This window comes from Gekko japonicus, unplaced genomic scaffold (genome assembly GCF_001447785.1).
Source record: "Gekko japonicus isolate JY-2015 unplaced genomic scaffold, Gekko_japonicus_V1.1 scaffold1111, whole genome shotgun sequence".
Taxonomy (NCBI): Eukaryota; Metazoa; Chordata; class Lepidosauria; order Squamata; family Gekkonidae; genus Gekko; species Gekko japonicus.
Window position 1 is genome coordinate 142,537 of NW_015167083.1, and position 13,125 is coordinate 155,661.

The following is a 13,125-nucleotide window of genomic DNA, read 5'->3' on the forward strand; positions in this document are numbered from 1 at the left end:
TGATATCTCTTAGAAGTTATCAGGCTGTTGATCTGTTTTCAGAAAAAAAATACAAATCACACTTTTTACAGAATCCTATTAAGCCTAGAAACACCTACATTCTAAAATGAGCAATTACTAAAGTTTAGATAAAGAGATAAATAATTTAATGCCCTGTGCTCCCAGGCCGTTAACTTTTATCCAGAGTAGGAGCCAGTCATTCCAACAACATAATACTCTGATTTGCAGTTGTCGACAATTAGATTTGTTTTTCTATTCATACAAAGGGCATTGCTGAGTTAAAATGTCCAAGACAATCAACAGCAAGACTCCTATTCCCTCATCCCTTACTCATTCTGAAGAGCTTTCTTTAAGTTAAAGGAACTTTTTAAACTTGTGGTTTCACCTATTCAGGGTTTTGGGTTTTCCCCCTCCTTTTTTTTTGAAGAAGGTGGAAAGAACACACTTACCAGATTTCTGTTGTTTGGGAGAGCATTCACATATACTGGCTGAGCTTTAAATATAAACACTTTGACCATTTTCTTCCTTTACAAAAGAAAGCAAAATTTACTTTTATCTGGTTATTCCTTGTTTGTAGCAGTGCCTGACTGTGGTGGTTGTGGTGCCAAATAGCAACCTGACATAGGTAGAAAAGAAGAAAAATGGTAAAATAAAAAGCTGCTAGACTTAGTCCTTTAAAAATACTGCTAAAATGCAAATTATACAAAAGCTTTGAATTGCAGGAAACACAATTTTTTTATTGCATATGCACAATGGTTGCATCTGAAAAAGAATCAACTGTTTTATTACAGATGTTTGTAATCGAGGAAGATCACATAAAGAAGGTGTCACATTGTATATTTTGTTATCTTCAAGCTATGTTCTTTGTTTTAGAACACCAAAGAGATTACAACCCACAAAGTGTATCATTGCATACTTGTTTGATGTGCTGGTGTGGTTTGGCTTAACATTTAATATATTTGCACACATTTCCAGTTGTTTCAAGCTTTTTTCAAAATAATGTATTCGAACAACATTCTCAAACAGATAAAGCCTTATCTTCATATTACTGTTGGGGAAATTAAAGAGAAGGTGGGAAAACAGCAAAGAAATCCCATCGTCGGTAAATTCATGATAATAAGGTAAGAGTCAGAGCAGGATCAAAGCCTTCAAGGAAGAAGATAACATAGTACAGAAATTTCACATCCCTCCCCCATTCACACGGTCTTCTGTGAGCGTTTCATTTGATTTAAGCCTTTGACTTAATTTGCTTTACCACGGAAACAAAATCGGCTCAAGTGTTAGCTTGTCTGCTCAAAGTTGTTGCAGATCAGGCCGGGAATGTACACTGCGTTGCGACTTGCAGCCGCTTCTCACACAAGCGGCTCCCCCTTCACCTCCTCCAAACGAGCACTAGGAGGAAGATAACAACCTGAAGGGGAATCCAGGACCAGCTGCAATCTGACACCTTTTATCGCTGATTGGCTAGATCGTATAGCTCCGCCTCAATTGCCGGGGCGATTCATTGCTCAGCCGAACCTCCAGCATCTGGGATTGAGCTTTCTGTTAGGCTGGGCTCGGGTGCCAATCATTTTGAAGGACGGGCAGCGCTCCGTGCTCTAGCCCTGCCCCTTTCCCCTCCTCCCCCCGCTCCTATTGATATTATTGGGAGTGTGGAGCAAGCGGCCGATCTGCAGTCAGAGACTCGCAGGCAGCAAATACGGAGAGAAAAGCTATAAGAGAAGGGGAGAAGGCAGGCGGCGAGAGCTCTATGCAAGAGCACTGCGAAATAAAACACATTGCAGAATAAGCCCTTTAATACCCACCGAGTGGCAGCAGCGGGAGCAGCGGCAACGATCGTGCAGTTTCTCTTTCCGAATATATATGTAAATAGATCTATTTAAAAACCTTCAATCTCCTGCACCACCATGGTTTTCCAAACTAGGTTCCCTTCTTGGATTATGTTATGTTGCATCTGGCTACTTCGCTTTGCACACACGGGGGAGGCACAGGCTGCGAAAGAAGGTAAGGTGATGCCGAAGACAAAGTTTATCTCTCGATTTCTCGGGGGCCAGGGCTTTTTGGAGTGTTTTTTGCAAGATGCAAAGTGCATGCAGCCTTCTCTCCCCCTCCTTTCTTTAACCCAGCAGAGATTAAGGGAGAGCGGTTATTAGCACCCGCAGCCCCGGTGCTGAGGGACTCCGTCTACTTCCTACTGGAGTGAATGGGTACCGATTCATTGAGCAGACTGGATCGCGCCATAGTAATGTTTATGCGCCTGAGATTTCCGATAGGGATCTAGTCTTTCCAAGACACTGCTCGGGATGCAAAGCCCTTCAGCCTATGTCTGCGTACAGATGTCTGCGTGTGTTTGCGGGGCGGCGGGGGGGGGGGGAAGAGAAGAGTTCTTCCATCACGATTAGGTTGCCATTCAACAGAATCACTGGTAGCAAGCAGTGCAATGCCCCCTTCGCCCCTTTCCCCAGAGGAATACTTCGTCCGTGATGAGAGTGCTGGAGTTTGGGGGAACGGAACTAGACTCCCACTCCAGGACTACAGTGGAGTTTGTGACAGAGGAGGTACCAGGGGTCTTCTTCTCCCCCTTGGTGGGCGGGGGAGACTTCTTGTTAGCCACCCATGGCACCTCTAAGCAGCTAATAATGAAGTCCACTTGTTCGTTTCGTGCTGGCGGTGTGTTGTGCAGCTCTGCTTGTGAGCGTTCAATCTGAAAAGCACGAAGTGGATCGGAGGACACTCGTGTACAACTAGTGGCATCACACATGCACATATGTATTACGTCGCGTGTGTGTGTATACAGTGAACATGTCTGTAGGGAATGCACATGACATGCCGACGTGAATACCTATGCAGAAGGCAGTTCGCCTGTCGAAAGCTCCCGTCGTGCGGACGGAGGTAGCACTTCACCGACATTTTCCCCCTGAATGGCAAAACAGAGCTTTAAAAAATCCCATCAATCCCAGAAACACTGAAAACGCCATTAATATTCAAGGAACCATGCAAGTCATGAATGACATCTCTTTCCGTGCTTTGGGGGAATCTGTGCTGCTGCTTAAAAGGATGCAATAATGTATCTGAGGAGATGATTCCACCTCCCCCCCTCCTTATACATCAGGAACCCCCACCCCCACCCCGGATCTATTGGCGTGAGACAAAATACGTTTTTGGCCAGGTAGCCAGAACTGGCCGGGGGGGTGGTGGTGGTGGTTACTCTCGCCATTAAAATGTCTCTTGTCCCTAAATAGGGAAAGGGAGGGAGAACAAGAGCCTTCTCAGAAGTCAGGGTTGAAAAGTTTATCTGCAAGGCTACTGGATAGGATACTGGAAGGCTGAGAGAGGGAAAGCCTGATTGCAGGAGGGCGAGAGATCTGGGATGGAAAGCTGCCCGCCTGTTCCAGGCATTGCCCTTACGGAGGTGGTAGGCTTTGTGCCTCTGCGGGGGGGAGAGAGGCAGCCCGAAGTAACCGAGCCTCGGTGACTTTCGTGTATCCTGCTTATCTCCAAGAGTGTAGCTATTTGTGGATTGGCTCTCGGCTGACTTGAGCGGCCAGAAAGAGGGACTCTGTGTGTGTGTGTGTGAGAGAGAGAGATGTGTGATCCCTTGGGGTGCCCGTTTTTGTTTTAAATGTGAGACACAGGCTCAGGAAAGTCCTTCCCAAAGTAACTTTTAAAGAGGCCCCCCCCCCCCCAAGAAACAGGAGACCTCTTTTCCAATTCAGGAACACATTCCTTCTGCTTGCAGGAGAAAAACACGAGGGGACAGAAGGCGGAGGGGTTTCGTGGGTGGGTGTTTTGCCATTTTAAAAAGAAGCAGGACAAACACGGCGAGGCAGTGGAAGGGCGTTCAGAAAGGGGAGCCTAGGCAGCCCACTGAAATTGGAATCGGAAATCCCTTGGAATGGAGCGGGATTGTGTGTGTGTGTTGAGGTGGGGGAAGAGAAAGGATCCGGGGTCCCCTCAGGCTAGTGGAGGACGTTATCGTCGTCGACTCAAAGCGAAGCCCACCGGTCGGGCTGCTGCCGCTCGGGTAACAGCTTTGGGCGCTGCCGCGGGTACAGTGAAGGGCTGCTGCTGAGCAAGGACGAGCGCGGGAACTGTGGACTCCCGCGGCGTCAGTCAGTCAGTCATTCAGCGTAGCCTTTAGCTGAACTGGCAGGAAGGCTGGGGCGTCCAGGGAGAAGAGGGTTCCGCGAGCCTCGCCGCCTCAGCTGGGGAGCGGAAAGGGAGGAGAACTCCACTCGGAGTGGGGATACCTCTGTCTCTTCCACTCCTTCACCGATCACCCGCTGCGCCATTCTCTGTAGCTGCGAGCCAGTTGGGGGATAAGGACCTCAAGGAAGCCCTTTCCTCCTTCAGGTTAGGGGCAAAATGGGTCCCGCATGTCTCTCCTACACCTGCATTATCCCCCTTTGCTCTCTAGGGAGCGCGTGTGTATTTGTGCCAAGCTTTCCCACTGGAATCTGGTTTCAGCGCCAGGACTGAGGCCCGGGATATGACAGGAATGTGCCTTTCTGACCATGTGCAAAGTGAGCTTCCCACTCCACTGAGTGATTGTAGCCTCACTCATGAACCAGGTAATGCAGGATTCTAGGGCAAATGGTAGGGCTCTCGGGCAGGTTTGACCAGAGGCATTAAATAGAACAGAATATGTACACCAGCAAAGGGAGGGGAGCATAAAAGTGTGTGTTATATTGCAGAAGAAGGTTAAGCAGGTTTTTAAAATGGGGGGGGGGATCGCCTCCCTGTAGGTGTGTTATTTGTGAGGAGGAGTTGAGGAGCTTGGAACTTTACCATCCAGAAAAACAGCATAGTAAATCAGAATGGACTTTACTTATTGTGCCACATTACATTTCGGTATACATGAATGGAACAAATCAAAAGTTTCAAAAAGGCAAAACTCCTTTGGCATCCTAAGGACTGACTCTGGCTGGATTTCTAGAATGTTACAAGTTTTCATAGCTAGCATGAGCTTGCTCCATATGGAAAGCTCCACTGTGTTGAAATGTTGATCTGTGGGGGTCTGATTTTGCAGGGAAGCAGACGGCCATTGTGTGAGCTGCAGATTTCATTCTTGAACAGCTTGTAAAATTTCTTTTAATTTGCTGTGTTTATCAACCTGGCTGGTTGATGGACCTTGTTTCTTTGTAATCGGAAAGCTCTGTTTTGAGCAGTTGGCCAGAACTTCAGGACTGCCTTGTGAAGTATGAATAAAGGGGTCCCTCAGCACCTGTGAAAGTGTCTTTTTCTCTGCAAAACACCTGGCTGTTTATTCAAAATTCAGTGTTATAAGAGAGGATTATTCTCGTAATGTAGTAAAATGCAGTTAGCACACACTGTAGAACAATTTACGATACTTAGAACTTGCATAGTCACACCATAAATGGGAAGCCTTTTCACTCTGGCTTTGAAATACGTTTGAGCACCCTTGGAAATCTGTAGGGCAATCAAAGAAATAGAACTGCTTTTCAATAGATGCATTGATATTACCAGGCAGGGGTTATAATATGAACTTTTTTAAAAAAGCTAAGTTTATCAGCACAGTCTTTAATTAGCTACTCAGTACACAGTACTATATCAACTCCTAGTTAAATACTATTAATAGCTGAAATCCCTTAGATGCCTGAATTAATTAATTAAATAATTAAAAGACAAGTTAAGCCATTTAAAGTTCGACAGATTCTGAACTTCAGTGAGAAGCTTCAAGAGAAGGTTACAGAAGTCATTGTGTTAAACCACGTTTCCTCACTATGTTTAAGACTAACACTGAAAATGTACTTGGGGATAAGTCATACTGAAATGTGGCATTTACTTCTGAGTAAGTATCTTCATGGCTCAGACTGTAAGGCTACACTCAGAAGTAAATATTGCATTGAAATCAGTGGGACTTATTTCCAATGAATATGGCTGGCAATGGACTGTAAGGTTAGATGGTTTTCAAAGACTTTGATGCCTTTTTGCAAAGTTCTAAAAGTTTTGTTTTTCATTGTGAGGGCATGCAACCTTGTTATTCAGAGTCCTGGATGCTGGTAAATTTGTACATGTAGTACAGATCTACTAAGTACTGTCTGGATTTCAGAGGAATTTACTGTCTAATAGGACTTCAGGATGTATATAAATTTATACCAATAGGTTATTTTAAGTTGAAAGGTATTTTCCTTTTGTTAAAATATACAGTAAATTAGAAGAGGTACTTGGAGGTAAAATTTGCAGGTGCGTAGAGATTCAGTTCAACAAATCATTCACTCAAACTGTTTACAGTTTCATGTTGACCAGTATTTTGAGAAGTGCTATGCACCTGCAGTAGTGTATTGGCAGTTTTATTACTTTATTTAACTATTGTGTTTCCACACTGGAAAATATGAATACAACTATCCTCATATGAACCTTTTTGTATTTATTACTTTGTTGGAGTAAGTAGAATCTGCTGTTAACAGTGTATCAGCAGATACCAAATATTTCTTTCCAATAACTGTAATTTTATTTCCCCAAAACATGGAAGAGTAATGTGCATTTTGGTGAAGAGAGAAAAAAACACACAAAAAACCAACTATTGACTTTTTAGTTTGTGGGTTGCCTCTTAGATTTTTTTAAAGTATATGTCCAAGAATGTGTGTATGATTTTTGATGTTGAAAAATATGTAAAACACCATTTTATGAAATATTCTTATCCATTTAATTGACTAGTTCAATGTTTGTGTACACATTATTGTCTCATATCTCTTAAATTGCCTTTAACCAGCAGAGATGGAAATAGATTATTATATGTAAAAAGGTAAAATGTATGCTTAAACACCTTGGTGTTTCCAATTTATATTGCATACAAATTCTTTTTTCATGAAGTAAAGATGTAAATATATTTGGTGTTCTAACCAGTACATGATACAACATAGGCTCCTTTTGTATGAAATTATTTGAATGTACCAACTGATAGAGTTTGCACACTTTCAAATCTCTAAAAATAGTCTTTTATGCTTAAAAACAAAAGGTTAGTACTCAGTAAGATATTATATATTGCCCTTTATAAAATGAATATTATGGGAAAATAATTTAAAATATTTTTCTATTCTGTTTTATCCTAAGATAGTTTAACATAAAGGTATATTTTTCCCCCCAGTAATATTGCTGGATTCTAAAGCACAACAGACAGAGTTGGAATGGATTTCTTCTCCTCCCAATGGGGTAAGTACAGTATTAGCATTAAAGTAAGTAATATATTCCCAAAAAACAATATTCCAGTTTTTAAAACATAGTTTAACTTAAGTCTCTTGCCTAGTTCTGTCCAGTGATTTTAACAAGTGCTTATATCTGTGAAGTTTCTGTTTGTGAGATGAAGTATAAGTCAAGTTAGAGCCCAGAACTGTAAAATAATTAGAAGCATCTTCCCAGACTCCCACTTAAATACTGTTATTATCTTATGTGGTGTAACCCAAAAGCTTTATGTTCTTATTCAAAACAATGTCAGCTCTAATATGTTCATTTCTGAGAGAAGGTATTGCAGTTTGTAAACATAGTTGAATTGGGAGTTTCCTTTGTGATTCAGAAAATTATGTTTATCGTGTAATAACATTTTGTAATAAATGTAGTACGTAAATTACCAACATATATGATCCCAAAGCATATAAAATATATAGATATATACATTACAGATGAAATACAAAAAGTATTTATGTATTAATCAAACTCTTGAAGCAACATGTGAGTCTAAATCCCATATTTGTGGTCACCAAGAGTAGCAATCTGTGTACTTTTCACTGCATTTTCAATAAACTCATCCAGCATATCTTGACACTGCATTAGCAGTGTCACTATTACATTCAGGCTAAGAACCCATTCAGACCAAGCCAAATTATTATGCCTGCCACATATTTTTAATATTTGTAATAATTATGACAACATATGAGAGGACAAACTATGATCTCGAAGACTGGTCCTTTTAACATGGTTCAAAGACTGGGATAAAAATATCAAATAAAATAAGTTCCATAAATACTTCACCAGATAAACTCTGATTAATTTCAATAGGATTTGTACTGCCACACCACTTTGAGAACTGTGTTGCCCATCATTTAGAGTAGATCTAACTCATGCAGGTAGCCTTTGAATGCATGTGAATAAAGGTTCGCAGAACAAGCCTTTAATCCAAACCTTATAAGGGAATCTGGAACCAAAAGAGCGTGAACTGCAAGTGTTGGTACAAAAGTGTAACAAATCCTGTAAATGAAGAATGAAAACCCGAAAGTGTATTAGCATAAAAAGCAATAATATAAAACCAGTCCAAGCTCAGAGTGGAAGTGAGTCAAAGGCTTTCGAAACGCATGTAATGTGAGCTAAATGCGTAAGAGTGGCAATAACTTTAGCATTAGTATTTTGTGTTGATAAAAGGCTTTTAAGAGAAGTGTTAGTAAGTAGATCAAAGTCCATCTGTGAGGTAATGAAGACATGTTCATCTATTAGAAAAAAAACCCAGAGATGTTGATGAAAGGTTGTAGGACTATGATTGAATTATGGATAGTTGTGTATATATACATTGGAAAGGTTAAAACACTGATTCTAAGGCAAAAACATTATTACTATGATTCTTAATAAAAATAAATTGTGAAATCTATAAAGTAATTTCAGTACAGTCGAAAATGTCAACAATCTAATAGAGCATGCGACTTGCAAGTTATTACAACAATCAGAACAATGGAATCCCCGAAAGTTAACAGGGATATTGGTTTCTTATCTCACTACATATACTAACCTCATTCAGCCCTTACATCTGTATTTTCACCAATCCCCCATAAGGGCCATATATCCTCTTTATTTTATTTTATTTCTTATTTGGAATATTAGATTAGAACAGTGGATTGTAATGTAATGAAAAAATAGAATGTAATGTAATTTGGAATGTATTTCTCTGGTCTGTGGACAAGGGAGATAACTCTACAAAGGCAATCGCCCTACTTCAAAGAAGAAGATGCTGTAAGGTTGCCTCCATGCTTGAGAGGAGACGGATGGAGCATAATGGCAGGGTCTGTCAGCATTCCACAATTAAGGATACATCTGCACATCAATCTCCAATTTTGAGCATATTTGTTTTCTTCACTATGTTTTCCCCTGGAACACATGGTATAACCATATAAACTAAGTTTGTTATTTCTGTTCAGGCCTTGAATCTGTTAAACATCTTCATTATGTTGTATGCTAATTGACTGCTCACCCTCTGTCTATGTGTATGGACTGATAATTTTGATTTCATTGTCTCTGAAGAAGTATGCATGCACACGAAAGCTTATACCTTGAATAAAACTTTGTTGGTCTTAAAGGACTCAAACTTTGTTTTGAATAAAGCATGTTAGCAAGAGAGAGAGAGAGTAGAATAAAATGCTTGGGAGAAATCTGACAAATCTGGTAACTGATTCTAAACAGAATAGAGGTAGGCAAGGTATGACCCTTATCCAGTGTAGCAAGGAGCTTTCTGTGTCCTGAACAACCTCATATATTACTTCCATTTGGCAACTTTCCCATGACCCAATTGTTCTAGGATGGCTTATGTTTTGGCAAGCTAGTCAATGTGATCCACAGGCCTGTTGTTTATTTGTGGCATGAAAGGAAGATAGGCAGTGTCTGCATTTATTTGTAGATGCAGTTTGTAGATGCAGTTGCAATCTACAAATTCTTAGCAAAAGGATTAAGAAAATATTTCAAGCATCTTAAAGAGTAGTGCACAGTCTTTGACGACTAAGCTTATTTGAGGGCTGTTGCTGAAGCTTGTGAGATGTAACTGCATTATACAAAAGTCTTATTCACTGATGCCTAAATGAGCCATTAATACATCCCCACCCTTCAATCAATATTTCTGTAATTTGCGGTAGTAGTTATAAGTATATATTAAGTCTACTGTGTATAACATTTTGAAATCTTATATTTGAAGATGGTTGCCATCTATCCCCACCTTGTGCTAGTGGCAGGCAGCAATTCCTGATTGTCTTTTAGGCATTGCTTAGGTTCAAACTTGCAAGCATTTAAAGGTAATTGTAGCAGTTGCCACTTTGTGTTCAAGGGATGAAATTGTTTGTATGAAGCTGTTGCATCTTCAAAACTTGAATGCATATTCAGTATAGGAATGCCTTTGAGGTGTGTTTTTTGGTAAATCCTAACAATATTTTCACCATCATAATGGCAATATTTGGAGATGACTTTTGCAAGCAATGCTTACATGAGGACTTCATATATTAAATTACATAGGCAGTTTGGGCTGCATATCAGTTTAGATGGATTTATATAGGTTCATTTCTGTCAGCTCTCACTTTGTAGACTTAAAAATAGGTGTATTATCCTGTTGCTGAGTAAGGTGCGTCGTTTCTGGCCGGGTTTTATTTGGTTATAGATTTTAGTGTCAAATGTTAAATTAAAAGGAAGATCAGAAAATGGATCACTTTAATATCACTGCATTTTAATTTCATTCTGCTTTTTATAGTACTATTGTGTTTTTCCAGTAATCACACCTGAAAGCGGTAGTATGAATTTACCCTGTTTTGCTTATATAAACAGTGTTTTCATACTAGCAGGATATAACCTAATATGTTTGTTTGATCAGGTACACTAGATTTGCAAGGGGAAGCAGTAGCTTAGAGGTGGAATATTTCCTCTGTATTCAAAATACTCAGCTTCAGTTTCTAGCATCTTTGCTAAAGGGTACCAAGGTTGGAGAGCTGCTGGCAGTCAAAATGAGCAGTGCTATGGCAGAATGGCTTGTAGTCTGAATATGTAGCTTTGTATGTTCAAAAGAAGAGGTTTTCCTTTAAAAATATATATGTTCCAATGAGCAATTAGCTGAACTCGTTAAAGGAGCATTCCATATATTTCCTTAAGCTAATATAATAATATCATGCATATTGTAACAAATTCTGCAGTACTCTGAAATTTCAGTTTTATATTTACAACTGCTGTGCATTTTAACATTTAGAGCCATAATATATTTTGTGGTAATATATTCCAGTGTCAGTTCATCAATATCTGGTTTTCTTGGAACAATGGACCAACACTAAAATTATCTCATTTGCTGTCAAGTAAGCTAGTGAGCTTTGAGCTTGGTAAGCCAGCCTCCCATGTATAATTAATAGGGAAACAACAATTGAGGGCCAGTGCAGATGTAATGCTGGGTGATTTCTCAGCCATGGGTTGCAGGATTCCTCCCTAAGTTCCTTCCTTCTCATCACCATTCTGGAAACCCTGGTTGAGAAGGAACCTGTTAGCATTAATGAGTATTTACTGTTGTTGATATAAGCTGCAGTTACAACCAGTAAACAAATTTAAGCCACAAAGAGAAAGGTCTGGTGTTGTTTGTGTAGGGGAAGCATATGACCCAGCACCGTGGTGCTGATCTCTACCACTATCTCTGCTGTGGGTGTGAGCAATGAATTGACATAATATGCTTAGTATTCTGGTCCTATCCTGATGCATGGTTCAGCACTTGCTGAGTGCTGAGTTTATCAGTGATCTCACTGATTTCTCTGGCATTATTGGTGTGGACTTAATGGGTTTCCCAAACCATAGCAGACTATTTTTAATCCTGATAAACTGAATCCTTGATGTATATGGCCAAGCTTTCAAATATTTTAATTTTAAATATTTAGCATTTTCAGGGAAAATATGTAATTTCTGGTGTAAAGACAGGCAAAGTATACAGTTTCTGATTCCAGTTATATCTTTGTATATGTGAAATATGGCCCTAAATCTTATCTGATGTAAATTATTATACTGCTTTTTGAGAAGAAAAGAGTGAATTCACATTATCCACGATAACAAAGTGGTATATTATTGTAACCAAGTGAGATGAGAATTATCTTCTGGTACCACAAACATGTGGTGTACTCATTAGTTGTGCACATGTGATGTATTCCACACTTGCAGTGCAATCCTAAACATAATTACTCCAGTCTGAGCCCATTGATTTCAGTGGGCTTAGACTGGAGTAACTCCATTTGGATTGGACTGTAAATGTGTTAATTCATTTTCTTGATTTATTACTATCAGAATATTATTTTGGGGTTGCTGGTTTGGCATGGCCATCCAGCTTTGTTTTCTCTTGTATTCTTACCAAGGCTCCTGTACTTACAATCTAAGTAACTTTATTCCTAAACTGGAAGCCTTTGTTCATACAAATAATATTTATCATTTACTGAAGTGTAGATTATTTTAATAAAGGCAGATGAAGAACTCATGTGAATATGTAAATAAAAGAAGGTGAATGTGTAAATAAAAAAAGGTGGTATGCTATTAGAATTTTAAAAAGTGAATGCAGAACATTCTTCTCTTAATCCAAACTGCTCAACAACCATAATTTTTTTTTAAAAAGGTTATTTCTATTTCTGATCATTAGATAGTCATAAAGAATTGAGGACTGAACATTTTTAAGCACTCAGAATTATATATATAAGTATTCCATTTCTGTCCAATATTTTAATGTACACAGAAGTAGAAAAACAGGGTTGCTGTTGATAAACTGGCAGGTTCTAGCATTTGCTTACTAATGTATATGTACCACGAGTTTTAGAAAGCCTTATATAGATGTGGGTTTTCTTTTTCCCATGAAGGAACTTATTCTTTACCCCCACTATGTATTTTCATAAAAATATAAAAAGAGTCCTGCTGGATCAGACCAGTATTCCATCTAGTTCAGCATCCTGTCTCACGCAGTGGCCAACCAGTTCCTCTGGACAGCCACCAACAGGGCATAGAGGCCAAGGCCTTCCCCTGATGTTGCTTCCTTAATGCCTTTGAATATTGAGGTTCCCATTAGTCATCATGGCTAGTAGTCATTGATAGAGTTATCCTCCGTGAATCTTATCTAATCCCCTTTTAAAGCTGTTTATTCCTGTGGCCATCCCTACCTCTTCTGGTAGCAAATTCCACATTGTAATCACTCTTTGTGTGAAGCAGTCTTTTCTTTTGACTGTTTCCATGCGCACATTGAACATTTCCTTTTTCACAGGAATTTGCAGGGAAACGTCTGCACAACAGAATGTAACTGCTGTTATTGGGGTCTTTTTAAAAATAGATTTGTATCTTTCTGAAGCATTTTACACCTCAGGTTCCTGTAGACTTTGAGGAACAAAAAATCCAGTTATTTGAGTAGTTCCA

The 13,125-nt window shown here is 39.6% G+C and overlaps 1 protein-coding gene across 2 annotated transcripts in view; it reads left to right on the forward strand.

Moving 5' to 3' along the window:
- The first annotated feature begins 1,904 nt into the window (after positions 1–1,904).
- The window catches only part of EPHA7 (EPH receptor A7), a 286,870-nt gene continuing 275,649 nt past the window's right edge, over positions 1,905–13,125 (forward strand). The window contains exons 1-2 of one of the 2 annotated variants that reach the window (XM_015412827.1): positions 1,905–2,004; positions 7,112–7,176. In XM_015412827.1, the coding sequence (XP_015268313.1) occupies positions 1,908–2,004; positions 7,112–7,176 (162 nt within the window). In that variant the 5' untranslated portion in view covers positions 1,905–1,907. The remainder of the gene's footprint in view (positions 2,005–7,111; positions 7,177–13,125) is intronic. The other variant, XM_015412826.1, reaches the window with a different exon arrangement.